Source organism: Delphinus delphis, chromosome 6 (assembly GCF_949987515.2).
Source record: "Delphinus delphis chromosome 6, mDelDel1.2, whole genome shotgun sequence".
Classification (NCBI taxonomy): domain Eukaryota; kingdom Metazoa; phylum Chordata; class Mammalia; order Artiodactyla; family Delphinidae; genus Delphinus; species Delphinus delphis.
Genome location: NC_082688.1, coordinates 37,118,120 through 37,144,991, shown reverse-complemented (window position 1 = coordinate 37,144,991; position 26,872 = coordinate 37,118,120). Strand labels below are relative to the sequence as shown.

At 41.2% G+C, this 26,872-nt stretch overlaps 1 protein-coding gene across 4 annotated transcripts in view; it reads left to right on the top strand.

Annotated features, from left to right (window-relative positions):
- UNC13B (unc-13 homolog B) overlaps positions 1-26,872 on the top strand; it is a 224,937-nt gene that overhangs the window by 130,773 nt on the left and 67,292 nt on the right. For all 4 annotated transcript variants that reach the window (XM_060014566.1, XM_060014568.1, XM_060014565.1 and 1 more), the window contains 2 exons: positions 229-543; positions 2,607-2,697. In XM_060014566.1, the coding sequence (XP_059870549.1) occupies positions 229-543; positions 2,607-2,697 (406 nt within the window). The remainder of the gene's footprint in view (positions 1-228; positions 544-2,606; positions 2,698-26,872) is intronic.

Below are 26,872 nucleotides of genomic sequence, written 5' to 3'. Positions count from 1 at the left end.
TTAAGTGCTATTGGAGAACCCAGCATGTTGTGTTATTTTTCCTGTTGTGATTTTGCTGAACAGAGACTAGTTCTTCTAGATTGTGAACTTTGGTCCTCTCTTCCCAGAAACCTCCTGTTTGTGATCCTTGCCACTGATAGAATCATTATTTCCTGGATTTATCCATTACTTTGTTCTGATCCTTAGTTTGTATGTATTTACTGATGTGTCTTCCTCTCATTCTCACAGCCCCACCAGCAGTAGTAGGTATGGCTCCTCCTGTAACGTGAGTCAAGGAAGCTCTCAGCTGAGTGAACTAGACCAGTGTCACGAACAAGATGATGACCGCCGGGAGAGGGACTTGATTCATTCCTGCCACAGCTCTGGCAGCTTCTCCAGAGACAGCCAAGTAGGTTTTGGAGAACAAGAGAAAGCCTTGGAGGTGGCACGTGAAGAGGAGAAGGGAGGAGCATGTGAACCCAAGGAGACGAAAGAAGATGCTACAACCCCGCCACCCCCAGATCTGGTGCTACACAGAGACCACATCCTAGGCCCCCAGGAGAGGTAGGTGATGGCTACCTTGAGGAGCTCACATGGTTTCCTCAGTACCTGCCCTATGGTATTGTTGAACAGAATGCAGTTGCTTTTTGTTTGTTTCCCTGCAGCTGGGTGTGGTTGTGATCAGGATACTGAGGCTTAGCTCTGCACTGCTTCCTTTGCTTTTTGGTGTAATTTCCAATGTATTTTGAGGATCTCTGAAGAACATTTTAACTGCAGTGTACCAGGCCTTCTAGAGTCTGCAGTTCTTGGCTCACTAGTTGACCCCACATATGACAGCCTTTGAGTCTGGAACTGACCTGAGCCTTGCAGGTCATTTCATTCAGAGGAGCTGCTTTGAATGAAATAGGCTTCCCACCCGATTAATGTTTAAATTTCTCTTGTGAGCATTATTTTTTTCTTTTGTTTTGTTTTTTCCCTGGCTGACAAAACTGGGAAAGAGTTAAAGAATTGGTCTAGAAGCCAGATCTAACCCACCCGTCTGTCTCCCTGGGGCCTAGCAGTATGTCTGGCAGTTGGTACCCATAAGGAGAAAAATTTTAAACTTGTCCTTTTAACAGTCACATAATGAGGCTTAGTACAGAGTTTGAGTATTGTTCTTATTGAGCTAAATTGGTCAGTGAGCTGCTGATAGGTTGGGGCAGAGCAGGGTTTCTCATTCTTAGCACTGTTGACATTTTTAGGCAGATAATGCTTTGTTACGGGGAGCTGTTGTATGCATTGTAGGATTTTAGTAGCATCCTTAGCCTCTGCACACTAGATGCCTGGAGCAACTCTCAGTGTGACAACCAAAAATGTCTCCAGATATTGTCAGATTTCTCCTGAGGGGCAAAACTGTCCCTAGTTGAAAACCACTGGGGTAGAATGATAAGGGCTAGGTGTGACTTAAATTCTCAAATTTCAAGGTCACGGGAAGATCAGAGCAGTGAATGCTGATTATGCGGTAAAAGTTAGAGAATGGTTGATGCCTCTACTCCACCACTTGAAGGTAGAAACTTATTTTCTGTTTGTTTTCCTGATTTTTAATCATTTCTGGTGGCTCATCTAGTAGACAAGACATCAGGGAGACTGAGTTCTGGACCAGCTTTTTTACTGGATTGACGACCCACTGAAAGATAGCTCTTTGTCGACCTTGGACTTTAAAGATACTGTTGTCTGGGTAGAGTTTTTGGTCGAGCAGCAGAAGGTGCCTGGCCTTCTCTAATGGCTCTGTCCTCCCAGATCCTAGCTGTGCAAGTGACGTCCAGGCCCGTTTCAGAAGTGCCCACAAGTGTTTCAAAACAATTGAACCAGTTAGGTGGCATCAGAGCCTAGCATATATTTTATGTGTCTAGATGGTGGGTCCTTTTTTACTGCCTTGTCAGTAGACCCCAGTGAGAGAGAGGAGAAGCATCATCACCAAGAATTAACCACTGTTCCACAGTTAAGATGATGATGATTTGTTCAAATACAGGGTATTGTTTCTGTCTCAAAGCTACTTTGTTATATTTATTGTTCCTTTTGCTGAGGGTGGTCCTGAGGCAACTCAAGGAACAAGATCACAGCAGGACAAGGGCTCTGCCTTTTTACTTAGCACTTTGATGTAGTCTAGGAATTGGAAAGCCTTCCAAAATGCTTAGTGGAGCAGGAATGCTTTGCAGGAACAAAATTCTGCCCTAAGGATGCTATGTAGAACTCTCAAGGGAGACTGGTGGCCTTGAGAGGTAGGGGGAGAGGGTTACTCTACACCTCTCTGTATGGTTTCTATGTTAGTCATTGACTTAGGGCCCTTGCCAATGCTTCTGGTATCCTGATCCCTGACTGTCCCAATGAGCTGCCTCATCAGGTGAGTGGAAAAGTGGGAAGAAAGAGAGGGAACAGATGAAAAGCTAAAAGGACTTGTCATTTTAGGAATTTTTTTCACATTGGATATTCAGGACTATGCTGTTTTAGTGGCTTGAATCACTAGATAAGTATAGGCATGAATACAACAAACCTTTTAATTTTAGGTATTTGGCAGTTTTGCCTTGAGCACTGTCATCTTGTGGCCTGGGCTGATTTTTAAGGAACATTCTTTTCTCTGTTACAAGTGTTCCCGAGGAGAGTGCATCTTCGCCATTTACCCAAGCCAGAGCGCACTGGATCCGAGCAGTTACCAAGGTTCGACTCCAGCTGCAGGAGGTAGGAAATCTGTTGTTCTGGTTCTAGTTGGGACAGTTTTTCCTTTGAAATTGGGAGACATATGGTGCTGAAGAAGCAGTCAATGATTAGTCATCTTACAGTGTGCTTCTGGGAATGCATGACAAGTAAGCTAGAGCCTTAAGAGATGGGCAGGTAGCCATTGGCTTCCCTCTATGCTGATTAATGGAAATCAAGTAGACCTAGTGGGTTAAGAGCCTGAAAGTAAAATTAAATGCTATTTTCAGTACCATTATCACCTGTGAGGCCATTTTATTTTGAGTTTAGGATAGAAGACTATTTCAGGGCCTCTTAGGATTAGTTGTTGTTTCCCTTGGCGAGCCAGTTCAAGTACCACTGGCTGACCTCTACAGGGCCAGAAATTTTACTCAGAAATTTAGTGTTCAGAAGTTTCTACGGGCTTCCCTAATTTAAGGCCCCAAACATCAACACATTAATATCTAAAACAGTGTAAAAAAGTAAAAATAGAAATATTTTTCATTTGCAGCATTGCAAGTTTGAAGTGTCCTTATCTGTGTGTCAGTAGTCACTTTTCAGGCAGAAAGGAGGTTTTTATTTTATTTATTTATTTATTTTAACATCTTTATTGGAGGATAATTGCTTTACAATGTTGTGTTAGTGAAAGGAGATTTTTAAATGATGACAGGTGGCTGTCCGTAGTATAATACCTGGCAGATACTAAAAATGCCAGCATGTTCACATGTGTAAACACACTTAAAAAGTAATTTATTTTGAAATAATTTCAAACTTAGAAAAAAGTTGCCAAAATAATAAAGAACTCCCATATCCTCCTCACCAAGATGCCTCCGTTGTTGACATTTTACAACATTTTTGCTTCATTGCCCTCCATCCGTTATGATTAATCTTTTTTCTGAACCATTTGAGAGGAGGTTGGAGGCATGATGTTCTCCTGTTTGTATTTTCCAAGAACAAGGCTACTCTCCAGTATAACCACAATATAACTATCCAAATCAAGAAATCAACAATGACAATACTTTCATCAAGTCCCCATGCAAATTTTGCCAACTGTCTCAACAATGTCTCTTTTCTGGTCCAGGATACAATCCAGGCTGACATGTTGCATTTAGCAGTCATGTCTCTTAATCTCCCTTAATCTGGAACAGTTCCTCAGTCTTTCGCATCTTCAATAGATAGTACAGGCCTTTCATTTGGTAACATATTCTTCATTTTGGGTCCATCCAGTGTTTCCTCATGTCCAGACTCAGGCCATACTTTCTTGGCAGGGATTACACAAAAATGATGTTGAACTCATTTTAGTGAACTGCATCAGAAAGTACATGTTGTCAACCTGTCCTACCCCCTGTAATGTTACCTTTAATCACCTAGTTAAGGAACTTCCCTGGCAGTTCAGTGGTTAAGACTTCGTGCTCCCAATGCAGGGGGCACTGATTTGATCCCTGGTCGGGGAACTAAGATCCCGCATGCCACATGGCATAGCCAAAAAAAAAAGCACCTAGTTATGTTTGTATCAGCCAGGTTTCTCTACTGTTGCGACACCATTTTTCCTTTTGTGTTCTGTGGTACAATACTCTGAGACCATGCCAGTGTCTTGTTCCTCATCAAACCTCCATGTACAGGCTAAGTATCCATGTATGACTCCTGTCTGAATCTACCACCAATAACGGTGGTTGCCAAATGGTATCTTTCTATTTCCATGATCCTTTCTACATTCATTAGTTGGCATACTACTATAAGGAAGAGATTTCCCATCAATTTTTTATTTCTAATTTTTCAGCGTAAGGGTCTTATAATTCTTATAATAAATGAAAGTAAAATAACTTCATGTAGAAGAAAAGTTCTGAATGAGAAAAACAAGAATATATTGGAGCAGTTTGTTATGACTTTTTAAGAGGCAGCTCAGAGTCTCTCAAAAAGAATAGCTAAAAACAGTTGCCAAAGCTTGGGATCATTTAGAGAAAAGCATGGTTTATTTAAGAGTAACCAAAAACCATTGCAACTTAATTGAATACCAGAACAACAGCAAATATATTCTTAACACAGGTCATGTAACTGGAAGTTGATTAGATGTGCCCAAGAGGAGGAAGATAAGCCAGAGTTTAAAGACAGCTCTGATAGCACTTTAAGATAGAGGCAGAAGCATACCATTTATACTTAAGATGAGATTTGCTGACAGATTGATTGAGGTTGCGAGACAGTAAGAAGTTAAGTATGGCACCAAGAATTTTCTTTTTTCTGAGTAATTGGAAGTTCCACCTATCTGCCCTAAGATAATTTTTGTTAGTTTCTTATTATTATAGAATTTCCTTATAGGTGTAAGTAAATATGAATGTATTTTCTAATCCCCCCCTTTTTTTTAGAAACAAAAACATGGCATACTATACACACTGGGAACATCTTGCTTTTTCACTTGGAGATTCTTCCATATTAGCTCTAAGAGAATGTTTTTCTTTTTAAACAGGTGCATAATATTTCACTGTATGAATGTACTGCAAGTATTTAACTAGTCTTCTGTTGATGTTCATTTGGTTGTTTCTGGTCATTTGCTGTAATAAACCATGTTGCAAATGATTACCTTTTATGTATGTCATTTTGCTGTGTGCAAGTATATCTGAGGGGATATGCATTTGTAATTTTAGTAAATACTGCTCACCACTTATCAGTGGCTTAAAACAACAAAGGTTTATTTTGCTCATGCTGCTTATCATCCTGTATGTTGAAGAGTTCTGCTTCAAGTTATCGTCTCTGCAACCCAGGCTAAGGGATCAGCCAGATTCTAGAACATTGCCAATGTTGGTGGTAGAGGGAAAGAAAAAATAACAAATGAGAGAGAACATAGGCGATTGCATTCTCGCTCTTAAAAGTTCTGCCCCAAGACACAGTATGTCACTTTTGCTCACATTTCCCTGGTTAAAGCAAATTACATAACCATGTCTAACTTCAAGCAAATGGTACAGTATACCTTGAAACAGATAGGGAAGGATATTTGTGAAAAGCGTTAATGATTATTCTAAAGGGTATCTGCCTTCCACCAACATATACTCTTTTTTTTTTAAAACATCTTTATTGGAGTATAATTGCTTTACAATGTTGTGTTAGTTTCTGCTGTATAACAAGGTGAATCAGTTAGCATTTAAAGTGAATATGTTAGCATTCGGTATTTGTTTTTCTCTTTCTGACTTACTTCACTCTGTATGACAGACTCTAGATCCATCCAGCTCACTACAAATAACTCAATTTCATTTCTTTTTATGGCTGAGTAATATTCCATTATATATATGTGCCACATCTTCTTTATCCATTCATTGTTGACGGACACTTAGGTTGCTTCCACGTCCTGGCTATTGTAAATAGAGCTGCAATGAACATTGGGATGCATGACTCTTTTGAACATGGTTTTCTCAGGGTATATGCCCAGTAGTGGGATTGCTGGGTCGTATGGTAGTTCTATTTTTAGTTTTTTAAGGAACCTCCATACTATTCTCCATAGTGGCTGTATCAATTTACATTCCCACCAACAGTGCAAGAGGGTTCCCTTTTCTCCACACCCTCTCCAGTATTTATTGTTTGTAGATTTTTTGATGATGGCCATTCTGACTGGTGTGAGGTGGTACCTCATTGTAGTTTTGATTTGCATTTCTCTAATGATTAGTGATGTTGAGAATCCTTTCATATGTTTGTTAGCCATCTGTATATCTTCTTTGGAGAAATGTCTATTTAGGTCTTCTGTCCATTTTTGGATCGGGTTGTTTATTTTTTTGATATTGAGCTGCATGAGCTGCTTGCATATTTTGGAGATTCATCCTTTGTCAGTTGCTTCATTTGCAAATATTTTCTCCCATTCTGAGGGTTGTCTTTTTGTCTTATTTATGGTTTCCTTTGCTGTGCAAAAGCTTTTAAGTTTCATTAGGTCCCATTTGTTTATTTTTGTTTTTATTTCCATTTCTTTAGGAAGTGGGTCAAAAAGGATCTTGCTGTGATTTATGTCATAGAGTGTTCTGCCTTTGTTTTCCTCTAAGAGTTTTAGAGTGTCTGGCCTTACATTTAGGTCTTTAATCCATTTAGAGTTTATTTTTGTGTATGGTGTTAGGGAGTGTTCTAATTTCATTCTTTTACATGTAGCTGTCCAGTTTTCCGAGCACCACTTTTTGAAGAGGCTGTCTTTTCTCCATTGTATACTCTTGCCTCCTTTATCAAAGATAAGGTGGCCATATGTGTGTGGGTTTATCTCTGGGCTTTCTATCCTGTTCCATTGATCTATATTTCTGTTCTTGTGCCAGTACCATCACCAACGTATACTCTTACTAGTAACGTCATGAGGGTACTTTTTTCTTCCCGGATGCACCAATAGAGTGACTTGTTAAGCTTTTGGATTTTTGCTAGTCTTCTAGGCAATGGTTTCTCAGTAGAGTTTAAATTCGCATATCTTATTATTGGTAAAGTTAAGCATGTTTCATATAAGTAAAGGCTATTACTTTTCTGTGAACAGTCTATTTATATTCTTTGCCCACTTTTCTATTGAGCTTTTGATTCCTAGGAGCTTTTTACTGTTTTAGGGAAATTAATTCTTGCCTGTGGTGTGAGTTGTTAATATTTTTTTCTCAGTGTACCATTATAATAAAGTTTTTTGACCTTAATAAGCCAGATTTTCCTACTCCAGAAAATGGGGAGAAAATAGTACCTTTCTCTTAGGATTGTAAATTATCTAGTAGAACTGTGATTTAAAAAGAGGAAAGTAAAATATATATATATATATACTTCAATTCCTGCACAGTGTCTTCATGATATAATAAAATCTTTTGATCTAGCTCAGTGTGACTCACATTGTTTGTCCATGGACAAGCCCAGTCCAGGAACTGTTTGGTTCTAGTCTTTGATGAAATAAGTGCTGAAGTTGAAAGGGAGCATTTAGAGGCAATTTGGATTGCCATGACATCAAGCACATGATCCCTGGCCTTGTCTCATTGAATGGGGTATAGACCAAAAATATCAGTCCATGACATATTAGTAATAAAAAACCAGATCCTTCGCAAAAAGAATTTGAAAGGCACTGATACAGACCCTATATGCCTTTCCAGTTTTACTTCTTTCTGCTACTCTGTTTAGTCAACACTTCCAACATGTAAAATTTTTTGTTCAAACACTCGCTGTTTCCATGCATAGAATATACTCTTTTTCCTTCTCCACATGGCTAACTTTTCATTCACATCTTTTAAATCCAGTCAGATGTCAGTTTTTTGGGTAAAGCTTCCAGACTCTGTGCATACAGTAGTCCCTCGCTGTATCCATGGTTTCGCTTTGTGCAGTTTCGGTTACCTGTAGTCAACCCCCGTCCAAAAATATTAAATGGAAAGTTCCAGAAATAAACAATTCTTTTTTTAAAAAAATATTTATTTATTTAGGCTGCACTGGGTCTTAGTTGTGGCACACGGGATCTTAGTTGCAGCATTCGGACTTCTTAGTTGTAGCATGCGGGATCCAGTTCCCCAATCAGGGATTGAACTTGGGCCTCCTGCATTGGGAGCATGGAGTCTTACCCCACTGGACCACCAGGGAAGTCCCCAGAAATAAACAGTTCTTAAGTTTTAAGTTGAATGCAGCTCTGAGTAGTGTGATAAAATCTTGTGCTGTCCTACTCCATGTCACCCTGGATGTGAATCATCCCTTTGTCTAGCCCATTAAACACTTATTGGCCATCTCAGTTCTTAGATCGACTGTCACAAGATGGCAGTGCTTATGATCAAGTAACCCTTATTTTACTTAATAATGGCCCCAAAGTGCAGGAGTGATGATGCTGGCAATTCATTTTGTTTTTTTTACCTTTCCTCTTTTTTTTTTTTTAATTTTTTCACTGGAGTATAGTTGACTTACAATGTTGTGTTAGTTTCTGCTGTACAGCAAAGTGAATCAGCCATACATACACATATATGCACTCTCCTCTAGACTCCATTCCCATATAGGTCATTACAGAGCACCGAATAGAGTTCCCTGTGCTATACAGTAGGTTCTTACTAGTTATCTTTTATGTATAGTAGTGTGTATATGTCTGGCAATTCATATATACGAAAGAGAAGCTGTAAAGTGCTTCCTTTAAGTGAAATGGTGAAAGTTATTGATTTAATAAGGAAAGAAAAAAATCACATGCTGAAGTTGCTAAGATCTATAGTAAGGATGAATCTTCTATCCGTGAAATTGCAAAAAAGGAAAAAGAAATTCATGCTAATTTTGCTGTCATACCACAAACTGAAAGAGTTATGGCCACAGTGTGTGATAAGTGCTTAGTTAAAATGGAAAAAGCATTAAGTTTTTACAATAAGGTATTTTGTGTGAGAGAGAGAGACCACATTCACATAGCTTTTATTACAGTATACAATTTACCCTTGAAGAAAATGGGTTTGAACTTCACGGGTCCACTTATATGTGGGTTTTAAAAAATAAACACTACAGTCCTATGCAATCTCTGGTTGGTTGAATCTGCAGATGCAGAACCTTGAATACTGAAGGCCAACTATGGGACCTGAGCATCCCTGGATTTTGGTATTCGTGGTGGGTCCTAGAATCAATCCTCTGTGGATACTGAGGGACAGCTCTAGTGTTACAATTGTTCTATCTTATTAATTATTGTTGTTAATCTCTAACTCTGCATAATTTATAAGCTAAACTTTATACATAAACTTTATATGTATATATATATACAGGAATCCACTGGGGGTCTTGGAACACAGTCCCAGGATAAGGGGAGACACTGTACTTTTGCTAAATTGGCATTTAATGGAGTTACTTGTTTACTGTTACATCTTTCCCGTGTACTTGTAAGATCCTTGAATGCCAGGGCTATGGTTTTTATTGCTGGTGTTCTAGAGCCCAATATAGAACCTGGCAGAGTGTTTAGCCAATCTTTTATGGATGCTTAAGACGTCAGAAAAGCCCATTAGCATTTCCACAGAAGTCTCCATGTACTTCTTTATCTTCTCTTAATTATTTCTTTAAAAAAAGTTTCCCAAGGCCTAGCACCTAAAGCCAATAACAACAAAATATTAACTATTAACATTAGCTATGTTGTATAATTTATATATACATTAATATAAAGTTACTGAGTTTGGACAATACTGTGTGTGGACTTAGAATTTTTCTCACTTAGGCATTGTTTTGTGAGCTTTATTCTGGGTTATTAAATATTTTTTGAAAGCATGATTTAATGATTATTAATAGATTACAATATTCCATCATGTATTGATAGATGTTCCTTAACAATTCCTCTTATTTCTTTACTGTTGTAAATAATATTATGATGAGTATCATTATGCATAAGTTTCTTTTCATATCTGATTAGTTCTTTAACTTAGCTTTCTCAAAGTATATTCAAATAAGTTGCTGAGTTTAAAAGTATATACCTTTTATGGGGCTTCCCTGGTGGCGCAGCGGTTGAGAGTCCGCCTGCCGATGCAGGGGACGCGGGTTCGTGCCCCGGTCCGGGAGGATCCCCCGTGCCGCAGAGTGGCTGGGCCCGTGGGCCATGGCCGCTGAGCCTGCGCGTCCGGAGCCTGTGCTCCGCAATGGGAGAGGCCACAGCAGTGAGAGGCCCGCGTACCGAAAAAAAAAAAAAAAAAAGTATATACCTTTTATGGATGGACCTAGAGTCTGTCATACAGAGTGAAGTAAGTCAGAAAGAGAAAAACAAATACCATATGCTAACACATATATATGGAATCTAAAAAAAAAAAAGAAGGTTGTGAAGAACCTAGGGACAGGAATAAAGGCGCAGACGTAGAGAATGGACTTGACACAGGGTGGGGGAAGGGTAAGCTGGGACGGAGTGAGAGAGTGGCATGGACATATATATACTACCAAATGTAAAATAGATAGCTAGTGGGAAGCAGCCACATAGCACAGGGAGATCAGCTTGGTACTCTGTGACCACCTAGAGGGGTGGGATAGGGAGGGTGGGAGGGAGACGCAAGAGGAAGGAGATATGGGGATATATGTATATGTTTAGCTGATTCACTTTGTTATACAGCAGAAACTAACACACCATTGTAAAGCAATTATACTCCAATAAAGATGTTAAAAAAAACACGTATATACCTTTTGAAGCCTTGTGATAAACTTCTACATGTATCTTCAGAAAGGTTTTTCCAATTTATACTTTCAATATTTAGATGTCTTGCACCAACACTGAGTATTATCATTTTAGAAATTTTTTGCCAATTTGGCAGAAGGATGGTATCCCATTGTTTTAATTGGCATTTCTTTGATTATTTGTGATTTGAATATTTCCCATAAGTTTATTGGTCATTTATACTTCTTTAGCTGATAGTGCATTCAACAGACTTTGAGTAAGTGCCATACAAACCTAGCTACCCTTATGCCATTCCTGTAAGATTGTCAGCAACTTAAGGGAAGAGGTCATATAGGTCATCTCTGTATATGGACTGGCTGAGTACCTGGCCATATGTCCTTAATGAGTGTCTGACATTGCTAATGCTGTTGAGGTAGTAATGTTGGTAGTGTGGGTGGAATGGATGCGATTCTGTACCTTATTTGGCTTAGCTGCAGAAAAATCTGGGGGAGGAGGTGAGACTTTTTAGCTCTAGAAACGGAGACTGCAGTGGCAGCAGGTGGGTGGGTGTTCCAGGTGGAAGGGACAGTGAAGGAGAAGGCATGGAGGTAGGCCATGAGGAAGCCTTGGCAGAAGCTCTTAGGTTGCTAAAGAAAGCTGACGGAGGAGAGTCAGTAAGAAGAGATGGAACTGAGCAAATAGATTAGAAGTACATGTTTACTACCAAATGTAAAATAGATAGCTAGTGGGAAGCAGCCGCATAGCACACAGATCAGCTCAGTGCTTTGTGACCACCTAGAGGGGTGATAGGGAGGGTGAGAGGGAGACGCAAGAGGAAGGGGATATGGGGATGTATGTATATGTATAGCTGATTCACTTTGTTATACAGCAGAAACTAACACACCATTGTAAAGCAATTATACTCCAATAAAGATGTTAAAAAAGAAAAAAAGTACGTGTTTAAGTGGAGCCATCCCAGGAGAGCCAAGATTGCAGCCAGTTAGCTTGAGATGGATCAGCATTTTCTCAAGAAAGATCATTAAGATAGAACGAATCAGCTGTCTCGTGCAAAGTTCTGTTCTTACTTGTGACTCTCTCCCAGGCAAAGAGATGTCCGTCTTGTGCTACTATTGAAGCCCTAAAAAATGAATTCCCCTTGGGAAAATAAGGGAGGGCCCTTGAGGACCCCATGTCTTAGGCTTAGTTGCACAAGGAAAGCACTCTTTCTATAATTTTTTTAAATTTTTTTTTGCGGTACGCGTGCCTCTCACTGTTGTGGCCTCTCCCATTGCGGGGCACAGGCTCTGGACGCGCAGGCTCAGCAGCCATGGCTTGCGGGCCCAGCCGCTCCGCGGCATGTGGGATCCTTCCAGACTGGGACACGAACCCGCATCCCCTGCATCGGCAGGCGGACTCTCAACCACTGCGCCACCAGGGAAGCCCTCTTTCTATAATTTTAAACTCCAGGATTTTGATCTGATCATGGCTGCCTGTCTTAACTTCTACTACCTCAGCTCATTGCCCTTGTGGAGACCACAGTTATCCCTCCTTTTTCTTACAGTCTCTCAGCCTTCTCCCTAACCATTGCTACTGTAACATTTTAAAAACAAAAAACACTAAAGAATGATTCGAATAAGTAAGAAATGTAAAAATATAAAATTATATAAAAAAGATACGTATAATGCAAAGTTTCCCTCCTACTTCAGACTCCAGGCCTCTAGGCCCCACCTCCCCCATCTCATTGTTACCTGTGTCTTATGAATCAGTCCAGAGGTAAACTGTGCATTTATAAGCATGTGTGTGTGCACATGCGTGCGTGTGTATATTATACACATTGTCCTTCACCTTTTATTCATTTACTGCTACATCTTGGAGATTTTTCCTTATTACAAATAGAGCTACTGCAGTCTTTTAATAGCTGCATGGTACTTCCTCCTGTAGATGTATTATAATTTGTACACTCTGTTCTCTGTTGATGGATCTTTAAGTTGTTTCTAATATTTTGCTACTACCACAGTGTCGCAATACAAATCCTGTAGTAAGCCCCAATACTTTCAGACCTCTCTTAACCACAGTTTTTAGCAGCCCACTTCAAACTTTATGGTAAGCCCTACCTAAGAAAAGGCCCTACTACTGTTTCACAAACCAGACAGACCTCTCTTGGACAAGAGACCTCTGGGCCCCTTCTGTCCTTTGGCAAACCTTGGAGTCCTTACCTGATATCTGAGACCAGAACAGATACATTTTCTACTGGCTGAAACATGGCAGTTCGCTAAAACCCTTTTGTATGAAGACTGTGCCTTTTTTTAATGCCCCATGTATTTCTGGGTCAGGAGTGAGGCTTGGTTTTCTCTGGCTCTCTCTGCCACTTTGAGGCCATTACTAGATCCTTGCATAAGCCGTTCTCACACCCACCTTCCTTGTTGAAATTAGATCCCAACTTTTGCATAACTCCCTGTTCACTCATCGAAAACTTTAGTATGTACATCACAGTTTTCCTTCTAATCTCAATTACTTTCCATAGTCCTTGTGGTCATCATCATCATCATCACAGTAATTGCATTATTTTTTAAATTATTATTTATTTATTTTATTTTTGGCTGTGTTGGGTCTTCATTGCTGCGTGCGGGCTTTCTCTAGTTGCGGCGAGCGGGGGCTACTCTTCCTGTGGTGCTCGGGCTTCTCATTGCAGTGGCTTCTCCTGTTGCGGAGCACAGGCTCTAGGCATGCGGGATTCAGTAGTTGTGGCACAGGGGCTCAGTAGTTGTGGCTCACGGGCTCTAGAGAGCAGGCTCAGTAGTTGTGGCGCACGGGCTTAGTTGCTTCGTTGCATGTGAGATCTTTCTGGGCCAGGGCTTGAACCAGTGTCCCCTGCATTGGCAGGCAGATTCTTAACCACTGTGCCACCAGGGAAGCCCAGTAATCACATTATTGAATACTATTATTGTCAGTGCTTTACATGTATTACCCAACTGAATTCCTACAATAATTCTATGAATTAGGCTTATGTTATTAGGCCCATTTTATAGATTAAGAAACTGAGGTTTAGAAAGATAGAAACTTGTCCAGGGTCACCTAGCTGGCAAGAGTTAGAACCAGATTCAAATCTAGACCTATTTAACTGCAGAGCCTAGGTTCTTAACACTACTATCTACCACCATAATCTTAGAACCCTGTTTTTCAAAGTGTGTTTCTCAGGACTCCAGTTTCTAGAAATGTTAATAGATTCTTTATCATGTGATAAAGAGTTTCATGGTGAAAGAAATTTGGAAAACATTGAGTTCCAGTAGAGTGCAACACCGATAGATTGCTTTATCAAAGGACTTCTCAGAAACTTAAAATTTTTAGGCTTCTTTTGTTTCTTCAAGAGGGGAATAAAAAATGCACAGCGTTAAACTTTTTTGACTATGAAACTCTGTTTTGGAAAAGCATCCTGTAGGAATCATTTTCCAAGGAATGTGCTTTAGGAAAGTCTGTCTCAGATTATTTCATTGTCAATTCATTAAAACTATGTTTGTGAAGGTCAGTCAGTGAGCTCATCGCTACCTAATCCTGTGCTTGTTTTTAAGTCTTTATCTTATTGGACCTTGCTGCAATATTCGACACTCCTGCACACTCCTTGTTTTAACATCTAAGAAACCATCCCCAATGCTCATCTTCTCTGATGTCTATTTAATTTCCCTTTTCTGAATTCTCTCTTTGCTTGCTTCTTAAATGTCTGTGGGGAAATTGACAATATCACCTGAGCCTCTGAAGCAAAAAGAAGTTGTTTGTTTTTATAGGGTGTGGGAGAAGCTTGCCTGGTTGGTTAGTAATAAAAGCATGCTCTTGAGCTGCCAGTTCTTGCTATAGCCTGATAGTCTCAGCCCCTCCTTTTCTGTTCTTCTAATGTGCCAATCTAGCTCAGTCTTTGGAACTTAACTGTTTTGGTAAAAACTAAAATCTTAGGCAGAAAGAAGTTGCAGAGTTGAAGCTGAGTCGGTAGTAATAATGATATCCTTAAGAAATTAAGATTTAAGTATTCTTTCACACATGAATAAAAACCTTCTACCTTTCCTACCCCCATCGGCAGTGAACAGAGCAGAAATACCCAGAAAGGACTCAAATGATCCTTCTGCTCATGAACTCCATGTCTGTTAGGCAACAGGCCAGAGCAGGGATGAAAGCTGAGATTGGCTTAGTTCTCTTTCTCTAAAGCCACCAGCTGGATAGAATGTTCCTTCTCTATTCCAAAGGCTCTCTACAAAGGAAAGGAAAACATCAGGGTGCCTGGCTTCTGGTTCTGAATTATCTCCTTTCTTCCCCTGCCTTTTAAATTCCCTATGCCACCAAAACCCTGATTTTACCTTTTTTGCCTTTTATGGGCTGAGTTGTCCCCCACTCCCTGCCTCCTATGTTAAAAGGCGTAACACCCAGTATCTTAGAATGTGATTGTATTTAGAGATAGGGCCTTTAAAGAGGTATGATATATTGAGGTAATTTGGATGAAAAATCCAAACTACATACTGAAATCTGACTGGTGTCCTTGTAAGAAGAGATTAGGGGACACACATACACAGAAGAAAGGTCATGTGAAGACACAGAGAGAAGATGGCCACCTATATAAGCCAAGGAGAGAGGCCTTAGAAGAAACCAACCTTGCTAACACCTTGGTCTTGGACTTCTAGCCAACAGAATTGTACGAATAAATTTCTGTTCCTTAAACCACCAGTCTGTAGTATTATGTTATGGCAGCCCTAGCAAATGAATACTTTACAAGGCAGAAGGGGGAAGAAGATGGCACAGAAGCTTCAGTGTTTCTCACGTGTGAGTCTTTATTTCCCGAGGTCTAGTTGGTGGGAAATGTGTTCTCTAGGCTGGTACATGCAGACCCATTCATGATGCCCAGTGTCTTTTGTATTTGTTTACTCTTATCTCTATTACTAATAAAATTTAGGGCTCAACTAGAAATAGAAAGAGCTGGGTTCTTGCAGTAGCTTAGTCTCAAAATCTGAGAGAACTTGAATAAAGCACTTCCTATTTCTTAGTCTCCTTAGTTATAAATTAGGGATAATGACTGTCCCCTCTCACAGAGTTTTGGTGAGATCATAGAAAAATGCATTTTTGAGGGCAAAGCTCTATAAACCATTGCTTAAGTCACCTGTGGGCCTCTTATTACAGAAGTGTTGGTTTCCAGGGCTTTCTCATGACCTTCTTAGCCTAGGCCTTAGCAACCTGCCAAAGGTGTTTCTGATCACAGCTGGAGCCTTTGCTGCTGAGTGGGAACCCAGTGAAACTGCTTCTGATGGTTAAAGTGGCAAGGAGCCAGTGCCATAGGATTTCAGGCTTTTACAGGGATCTAGACTACCAGATGTCATGGGGGTTCGTGGGAAAACTTGCCATGTGGATCACTCAGATGAGGCTGTCTATGTACTGGTGCTTCTCTGGGACCTGCGAGGAAAGTGTCAGTGGAGGGCCTTGCCTGAGGAGTCTAGGGGAGCAGGCCAAAGGCTACCCTGGGCACTATGGGAACATTTTTCAAGAGCTGCTTTTGTGTACTTGTCAGGAGAAATGCTTAACATTTCTCAGGTTCCCCACCCCCTCTGAAATATTCTGAACACGTTTATGGCCTGGATCTGGGTATATCAGTGATTGGTCTTCTATAAACCTCAGATCTCGCTCTAGGCTGTGACTGAACTTTGTGAATTATAAGACATCACATCTGGGACTGGAATTTGGGGCAGCTTGTTTGAAGGTTGGAGTTTGGCTCCAGTTTCTGAGGAGCATATCAGCACATTTCTGAGAAATGCTGTGATATCATTAGCCTACCTAGAGTCCGAGGAGGGTGTCAGATACCAGCATCAGGCCTTAGCTCCAGCTGGCGGTGTTTTCTGGACATAGTATCAATAAAGGGAGGTACTTTGTAAACTTTTATGGAATAAATCTGATTGATACCTCTGTACAAAATTACTTGCTTCCAAATAACAAGTAAAGCAGACCTTCTTGCTTTCTCCTACTTTCTCTGACTCTTGCTGCTTATGTGACCACACAGTGATTGGGAACATTTGATCCTGGCTGTGAAGGAATTCTTGCTCTGTAAGAGAAAGTTCTTTTGCCAAAGTTATCCAAAAGGAAGCAGCTAATATAATTATTCCATCTTAGATGAGGATTTTACAGACTGAGCTCCTGTCTGGTGTTTTTTTTTTTTTTTTTTTTGCAGTACCCTCTCACTGTTGTGGCCTCTCCCGCTGTGGAGCACAGGCTCCGGACGCGCAGGCCCAGCCGCTCCGCGGCATGTGGGATCTTCCCAGACTGGGGCACAAACCCGTGTCCCCTGGATCGGCAGGCGGATTCTCAACCACTGCACCACCAGGGAAGCCCAATTATTCCATTTTAAATCAAGCCAGCTAATAAGTGGGTACCACTGGGTGCTGTTGGGCCATTTGCAAGACATTTTCTTATCATTTGTGAGCTTGTAGGCCAGAGAGTAGATAGAAGTAATTACCAGTTAAATATTTAAACACTTTTTTTCATCAGACACTTTTCTTCAGTCTTTATGCTCATTTTTTCTCTGCAGCATTCCACAGTGTTTTTGCAACTCCCTACTTGTAGCTTCCTATTTTCTTGGGTTCTTCCAGTTCTTCCTTCCTCTCTTACCTTGCCTGTCTCCTTTCCTGTCTGTCTCTGTCTCTTCTTTCTACAGAAGGCATCTCTTTTAATCTCAAATCTGCATTTCCTCAGCCTCTAACCCAGAGTCATTAATTGACATACATTAATTGAACTACCGTGTGGCCGGTACTGTGCCTGATCTTGGCCTCTGTGCTAGGCAGCCAGTAGACTTCCAACTAGCCTTTCTAAGCAGATGATTCCCAAATATATACTTCTGACCCTCTCTTTTTTCCTTAGGTTCTACCCTTCATATCTAGTTATTTACTAGTTATTGTCACCACAATTTCCCAATGTTTGAAACTTCCTTCCTGGGCCTATTCCTCTTCCTTTGTTCTCTGTTTGTATGAAAGTCACCATCGTTCTGCCAGTCACCCACTCAGTCACTTCCTCCTCTCTTGCCTCCCACATTAGATCGTTTGCCAGATCTTGCTCTTTTTCTCTCTGTGATTTCTTTTATCAGTCTCCTCTTTGTTCCTCTCTGCATTCAGGTCTTCTTTACTGCTTAGACTATAGTGTATTACTCTCCCAATGGTTTCCTTGCTTTTATTTATTTTTCTTGGAATCCATTGTGTATACCACTATCAGATTTATCTTCCTAAAACAGAGCACTAGTCATGGCTACCACTTATGCTCAGGGTTCAACTTAGATGTCACATACTTTGAAGCCTTCTGGAAAGTCCCCAGATAGAGTTAGATACTCATTTTTCTATCTTTCTATAGCATTTCATATACAGTCAATTTTAGTGTTTATCACACTGTCCTGGAATTGTATAAGCATTTGCCCTCAAGATTTTGTATTTCTTAAAAGAGTATCTACTACATGATTCCTTTTATATTAAGTTCAGAAACAGGCAAAAGTAATCTGTGGTGTCAGACTTCAGGGTAGTGATTATTTTGGGGTGAGGGGGTCGGTAGTAACTAGATATAAGTGCAGTGGGGCTTCTGGAATTCTGATGATGTTCTGTCCTTGATCTGAATTCTGTTTACGTTAAGGTACTCTTGATTTGTGTACTTTTCTGTATGTATGTTATAATTCAATAAATAACTTAAATAAAAGCTAGATGAAAAGAGCATGGAAATACAGAATAGGGACTGTGCCTACTTAACTTTATATCCCTGATGCCTGGCATCCAGCAAGTCTTAACAGATATGTGAGTGAGTGAATAAGTGAATGATTGAATGAATGAATGAAAGGCTTTTCCCCCCTCAAAAAACATTAATTTTTCTTTACACTGGTAGTTAAATTATAGTTTCAACTTTTTAGCTTGGCATCCATGACCAGTCATGATTTTCTAACCTACTTTTCTAACCCTTGTTAACCCAGAGGCCACATTATACAGTTGAAAGAAGTTGAGCCTTGGAATCAGAAAGAGCCTGAATTTGAAATATGGCTCCACCACTTACTAGCTGTGTAACCTTAGGTTTAGGCAGGTTACTGAGTATCTTAGAAACTTAGTTTTCTCATCTCTGAATTGGATATTATTTGCCTCAGTGGATAGATATGGATTAAATAAGATAACACATATAGAGCAAGACCTGGCATGTTGTTAACATTCAGTATATGTTAGTTTCCGTTCCTTTCCAGCATCACACCTTCCTTTTTGTCCTTTTCATATCTTTGCTCATCCTGTATCATCTGCCTTTTCTTCTCTTCCGTTTCCACATATCCAAATATTATTCATCCTTCAGGATCAAGCTCAGCTATCACCTCTTTCACAGAGCATTCCCTGATTCTCTTCCAAACCAACACCTTGAACGATGCAAATATTTTCACTTACAAATTCTCATACATTTCGCCTGGGTCTCTTATGATACATATTAGTCACTCATGCTAACCTTTAGGAGTTGCAAAGGCTGCCCTCTCACTCCAGGCCCAAAGAATAGGCACTCCAGTTGTAATGCTGGAGGAATAAACTGGCAGTTGGAATAAACTGGGGCACGAAAAGGCAGGTTGAGAAAACTGATTTGGGCCTTTGATATTCTATTTAGTACCTCCTCCTGCACAGGGAGAAATTCAGATGTCTAGTAAAGGATGTGGACCTAGGAGCAAAGGGTCAAGTTGCAAACTGCTTGACTTGTCTTTTGAATTGTTCTTCTGTTCAAGATGTCTTCATGGCCCAGCCTGATTTATCAAGGTAGGAGGCCTTGCAGGAGTTTGAGTCTGAACCCTTAAGAATTAAGAGGCTTCCCTGGTGGCGCAGTGGTTGAGAGTCCGCCTGCCGATGCAGGGGACGCGGGTTTGTGCCCCGGGCCGGGAAGATCCCACATGCGGCGGAGCGGCTGGTCCCATGAGCCATAGCCGCTGAGCCTGTGCGTCCGGAGCCTGTGCTCCCCCCCCCAAAAAAGAATTAAGAGTGAATATTCACCTGGAATATCTGCTGTTTAATATGCCTTGAGGGCCTAGTACATTTATGTAAAAAAAGAGTTCAGTGATTCAGAGATCCTATTCCTGGCCACTTATTTTCTTGTTACTTCTGCTTTCTACTTGCATTTTCCTTGCATATATGTAGGCTTTAACTCCTTTCCTAGATTGCACTTGAGGTCAGGAACTAATTACAATCCCTAACATAGCTTCTGATACTTAGACAGTCAAGCAAAGCAAAGTTTTGTGGGGAAATTGCTTAAAAGTATGAAGTGATATTACAAGGCTGTAAGTAATTGGTTGCAAAGGGAATGATAAATGCTTATAACAAAATAGTTGTCATAAGACTTTAAAGTAAGGAGCAAGCCCTTTGAGTTAAGGCAGTCAGAAAAGTCTTGTCAGAGGAATTCCCAGAGGGTGCTAAGTCAACAATTGTTATTAAATATCAGGAAATGTTCAAGAAATAAAGTAATAGCTTAGAAAGTGGAAATCAAGGGGTAACTTGCTTCCTGTGTTTACAAGCATATGTCATTAAGGAGATCCATGACTCCTTGTAAGTGGCAAGTTGTGTTCTTTCCATAAACAATGCAGCAGAGATTTACCACCATTCCAAAACAGGCACGTCCTGAAGTACAGTCACAGTGTATAAAATAAGACATCTTGAAGCCAGAAGGAAGAGGTAAGTTGTAACAAATAATCTTCCCCATTTCTGTAGGCTTCTGTTTCCCTTTGCTTGTTGTCATCTTCAAGCATGCTAGGGAAATGTGTTTATTTGGTCCACACCTGAGGGCATTCAGACATAAATAGGCAAAGATGGTAAGTTAGGAAGGGCATTCTGGATGAAAACCAACATCCTGGAGCATTTCTTATGACAAGTGAGATAAAAGCTGTTGACTGGTTTCTACCCAAAATACTCTTCCTTTTTGGCTTTTGCAATATCTCTCCCTCCAAGTCCTTTTCTTATTTCGGACAGCTCCATCTTTGCTTCCCTTACAGCATTTCTTTTCCTCTGCTTGCCCCTTAAAACTTGGTGATTCCCAGGGTTCTGTTTTCAACCGCATTCTCTTCTCTAGATAATCTCACCCATGTTTTTATCCATACACTGTTGAGTCCCAAATTTCTTTCTCTACCTCAGTCCTCTTTCCTGAGCTCCAGACTTATGACAAGGTGCCCATGGATATTGTCACCAGAATTTTCACAGGCACGTGATGCAGTATGTTCAAACTGTGCTCATTGTTTTTTCTTTCTCCTCCATCTCCTTTCATGTATGTCCTTTATCAGTAAATGGTACTATCAGTCACCTAAGCACAAGCTCTAACACTTCTCATAATATGGGTATAACAGCGCTTCATATCATAACACTTCCTCCATTAGGTTATGAACTCCCTAACGGCAAGGATTAAATCTTTTCATCATGCCTGGTATTACGCTTAGGTACTTAATAAGTATTAATTCTATTATTTATTTTTAAAAATTTTTGGTAGAATTGTATCAGTAATGTTCAAAAATACTGTATTAATTTGCTAGGGCTGCCATAACAACGTACCACAAACTAGACGGCTTACACAACAGAAATTTATCGTCTCACAGTTCTGGAAGCTAGAAGTCCAAAATCAAGGTATTAGCAGGGTTAGTTTCTTCTGAGGACCATGAGGGAAGAATCTACTCCAGTTCTGTCTCCTTGGTTTGTGAATGGTCTTCTTCTTCCTGTGTCTCTTCATACTGTTTTTCCTCTATGCCTATCTTCATATCCAAATTTCCTTTTTTATAAGGATACAAGTCATATTGGATAGGACCCACCTTAATGACCTCACTTTAACTTGATTACATCTGAAAAGACCCTGCCTCCAAACAAGGTCACATTCTGAGGTATTGAGAATTAGAACTTCAACACATGGATTTTGGAAAACATAGTTCAACCCATAACAGACACCAAAGTAGTTTTTACTGTTTTGGTTCCAAGTCTTGCTTTCTGACAAGCCCTTGATGAGGTTTTAAGCATCCTCACCATACTGGTTTTTACTCTCTGATAGCACTCTAAACAGGGTCATATGGAAAGAAAAAGAATGGGATGGCACATTCAGTGAGTGTAAGGGATTCGGTTTGACCAAACTTAGGGAGTCAGGGTGCTTTGGATCCCTCTAGACATGGACAGGTCAAGAAACAGCTTTGATAATATGCCAGGGAGTGAGCATGGGCTTTTTCCTGAGAGCAGTCACGGAAGGATTTTAAGAAAATGAGTGACAAAAATCTATCTACATTTTAGAGATATCCCTCGAACAAATTGTCAAGAATGGATTGGGAATAGGGAGGGGTGAGAGGGAGGTGGTTCTGGAGGAATAGAGACGAGGATGAATATTTTACAGCCGCTTGAGTGAGAAATAATGAAGCATAGACTAAGGGTTGTAGAGAAAGGGACAGATTTTATAGGTAGGAAGGTAACATAGATTAGTCTTGGTGACATGAGATAGGGGGACAAAGGGTTTTGCAGGGGATTCTGTCATTGGATGGAGAATTAGAATATAGGGGTTCCAAGGATCTTGTGTCTGAGCAGAGAGGTCATCTCTGTTTGCAATTGGCGTGGGTGAGCTGGCGGCCTAGGACTCCAATGCCAACCCCAGCAACAGGCTTTCCCTTGGCATCCCTTGCTTGCAGGCTGAATCTAGCTCTTTCTCTCTCCTGACTTGCCCAGTTGAGTACTTCCCTTTCTCCCCTATGCTTCCCTGTTAATCTGTCAGAGATCCCCAGCTAAGATTAGGTCTCCCTTAAGTTTTCTCTTCCCCTTTTGCACATGAACTAGTTTCCTATAACTCAGTGCCTTGTACCAGATATTTCTGAATATATGGAGAATACTACAGGGAAAAACCCTCCTCTTTGGGGTCCTTTCATTGAGTCCCAAGACACTTGAGATTTGTATGTTGGCTAGGGACTTTTTTTTTTAAGATTTATTTATTTATTATTTATTTATTTACTTTATTTTTGGCTGCGTCGGGTCTTTCATTGCGTGTCCTGCAGCATGCAAGATTTTTCATTGCAGCGCACATGCTCTTTGTTGTGGTGCGCGGGCTTCTCTCTAGTTGTGGTGTGCAGGCTCCAGGGTGTGTGGGCTCTGTAGTTTGTGGCATGTGGGCTATAGTTGATGCGTGTGAGCTCAGTAGTTGTGGCACGCGGGCTTAGTTGCCTCACGGCATGTGGGATCTTAGTTCCCTGACCAGGTGTCAAGCCCACGTCCCCTGCATTGTAAGGCGGATTCTTTATCACTGGACTACCAGGGAAGTGGCTAGGGACATATTTTGAAAAGCTTGTAGAAATAGGGGCCTACAGCAAGAGAATTTTCCAGAATTGGGTTCACTCTAAGGTATATCTCAGAACAAGCCACAGAGAACTGAAGGGGATATTTGATCAATATTAAGCCAGTTAGAACATAGTCTGTTTTTAGTACAAGAGGTTCACTTCCCCATGAAGAGTCAAATTTTGGGTTCCCGTTAGAGAATCCTCAGCCTATGGTCCCTTGGCTTCCTTGTGGTGTAGAGATCGAGGCAGGCTCAGTGCACTTTGTGGATTGCACTGGGACATATAGAAGCAGATACTAGTTCAGCACCAGCCTTAGTCCTAAATCTGGGGGCTATGACTTTGACTAGGTTTATGTAAGAGGGCCGTGGACATGTAAACTGCTTGGCTTATATGATCTTTTGATCATTTGCTCCTCGAATGGAAATGGGACCACAAGCTATGGAGGTATAGGCTAGAAACCTAACTGTTTAGCTGGGCAGTCCTGAGGAGTTTATCAGCTCTTTAGGTTCAGGATTTTGCTATCAGAGATGGTGCTTGACCTGGTTATAGAACTGAAGTTTGTCAGCAGTTTGTGACTCCTTAGGCCTGCCTTGCAACTTGTCAAGTCTGATTTAGGCTGTGTAGCAGCTATGTCTTAGCACATCAGTAAAGTGAGCCCATCTCTGCCAGGTTCCTCACGCCCCTGGTGGGGGGGGCATGTTCCTGAAGGAAGAAGGAAAACCACCTCCCGTTGCCCATCATTCTCTGCTGCATGTAATTTCTGAGTAGTTTATAGAGGACATAATTCTACAGGGGGAAAAAAAGACTTTTCTCTGCCACCAGAACAAACTGTTTTCCTCATGAAACAGATCCCAGCTGTGTGACCATATACTGGCCTGTTCGTGTGCTTCTGGCTTTACTTAGTGGTAGAGAAGGAAGCATCACAAGCTTACTCCTGTGTAAGTCAGACTTGGGTCCCACCTGTCCTCTGCACCCTGCATATGTGATTGTTAACACTGGAAGAAAAGGTAGGCACCTGCTGGTTCTGACTCAGCCACTCTCTGGCAGTGACACCTGAAAGGCAGGCCAGGTGTGGAGCAGGCACATTCTTTGCTTCAGAGCCAGTTGTATCTGGCCCCAACAAGACCTAGATTGGTTTGTATGAGAGGAGAGAATTGCGATTGGTGAGCCCCTCCTCCAGTATCCTTGTGACACCACTCAGATGCTTTAGCTGAAGATGAATTTTGTGCACCAGGTGGTCTTCTGACTAACCCACCCATTTGGTTCCCCTTTAGAGCTCCTGCAGCTCTGAACCTTCCCACAACTCTGCGTGAGTGTCAGTGTCTCATGTTGAATTTCCATCTTGACTCATCTGTCTCTAGGCGAAGATCCCTGCAAAGATTTAAATTGGGAACCAGACCTTGAGAATGTCTGTTCAGAGCATTTCACAGCTTCTGGATAAATGCCTTTTCCTTCTTAACCCAATCTGTTTTTCTAATTCTGCCCAGCCAGCTCTTGAACAGCCCTGCTTTGAGGAAGCTTCCCAGCTAAGGTGGGTGCTTGTGCTAATTCTTACCTCTGTAATGCACCCCCATCCTTTTGGCCTGCCCAGGATTCCCAAGAGACAGATCCACTGACACAAGGGAGCTGCAGTTTGCTCACATGGCTCAGGAAACAGAAATTGCGTCTATCCCAAAAGACTAGTCCACTAAGGAGGTCTGATTGTCCTTTGGTCGTATGATGTCTGGCACTCTCTGGGCTCGGTTGAACAGTGACAGAAGGAGCCCTGCTTTTTTACTGAGTTTACAGTGACTGCTGTTTACCACTTTCCCACTTATGCCCCTTCTTTCTTTTGCTGAAAGGTGGGAAGGTGGAAAGATACAAAGGTAATTTATGGTCAGAGCCATATGAGGGCTCTTGTGAAGTTTGAAGACTGGAACTAGAGATAGCTGATTTGTTGTGCCTCGCGTCCTAAACACGTTTTCTCTGTCTGAGCCTTTGTTTTCCTGGAAAACCCAAACTGCTTAGAAGATGAACTGAATGTGTTTGAGTAAGCAGATGGACAAGACAGTCACATTAGCCTCAGTTATAGCCTCTGGAGGTCCTAGCCAGGTCCTGGAGCCACTGGTGGATGAGGCAGGAAGAAGTAGGTTCTTTGGGCAATGTCCTACCTCTGAGGATCTTTCCCAGTCTTGAGAATTTGATCTTCTCTTGAGTCTAGGAAGCTCAGACCCAAACCTGGTCATGACAGCCACTGCTCTGAGCTCTTTATGAGTGGCTGCAGAGTTGGGGGAGGGAATTCTGATTTAATCAGTCTTCCCTATATTTCTTGTTTTAAACCCTTTAACTCTTTCTCCTGGCTGAAATATATGAGGAGCTTCACAGTAAATTTGCCGTGACTTCCACTGAAATTTGACAGTTTTCAGGTTTTTTTTTTTTTCCTTTCTGTATTTAGATGTGGTTATGGTTGCACTGTCAGCCCTTATCTCTTCTGTCATCCAGCCAGCTCTCGACTGGGTTAGGAGGTATTTGCTTTGCTGTCAGTGTTGGCTGCGTAATGAGGTGGCTGGTTAAGAAATGGGTTGTGTAGTGTCTCTTGGAATCTAAATTCTTTTCCTTGGTTGAGGGGGAAGCAATGTTATTGGAAGAAGGCAGTAGGGAGGCAAATGTTGGCTCTGGATTCAACGCTTTCTCCTCAGGATCTTGGATAAGCCAAGGAAATCATTCTTAATTTAAAAGCTTGTTTTATCTACCATATAGGGCTGCCTGTTCTGTAATGACAGATTCCAGGGTGGCCCTCATAGACCGCTTGATTCCTGGCTAACAGGGCCTTGTTCTGTTGTGCATTGTCGTGAGGAATGTTGCAGGGCAGCAGAAGTAGCAAGGTTTGAGAGCCTGGTTTGGGCCTGATGGGTGAATCAAACTTGCCCACCTGATGTTAGCCTGAGGAAGAGGAGGGGAGCTTATCTTATTAGATCAGGCTCAGAGGAGGTAGAATAGGAATGGCTTCACTGGATTGTCGCTGGCTGATTGAAGCCCTATATTGAGAAGAATTCTGAGGTTCTCTGGGCTCAAACAGTGTTTTTCCTGTCCAGTGATTGCAGAGTAGGGAGAGGTATCATATATTTCATGTTTTTGTCAGTGGTCCAGGGCTTCAAGGGTCCCTGGCTTATGTTTGGCATTATGTTGCAATGAACAACTTGAGTGCTCTTTGAAGATAAGGATATTTAATTTCCTGATGAAATTCAACTAGAATTTCCTGATAATTCAACTAGAATTGTTGAGTTATTAGGAATTAGGGCCACATGAGAACCACCTGACCAACCAGTCTCCAGGGAGGTGGGGTTGCAACTGGCAAAGGGCTGGGAAATTTGGGACTATGAAACCAGGGTCTTGAACCATACATCGCTTTAGCTCAATATGGTATTACTTTAGGTTACTTAGTTCCTAATTCTGGATTCCAAAACATTCTGTGGTCCTGACTTCTGCAGTAGAGGGTCTACCTCAGCCCGCCCAGCTTCCTCTACTTCTGTCTAATCATTGCCTTGGCATGGCCTAAGGGAGTTCTCGTTTTCCCGTTGGTTCTCTTGCTGTGGCTGTTCAGGAAGAACTGGACTAGGTATGTACTTTGAGAACATGGTGTTGTTTGATGTTACCTGCCCTTGGTACTTTACCTGTTCTCCAGCTTTGCCAAATGCAGACAGTACATTATATATATACGAAAACAAAACGAAAACCCAAAAACCAACCAAACCAAAAAACCTAGAGCTTGTCTCAGTAGGAGGGACGCCTCCCTTTGTATTACACTCTGGCTGTTTCTTGCTGTGTTCTGTCTT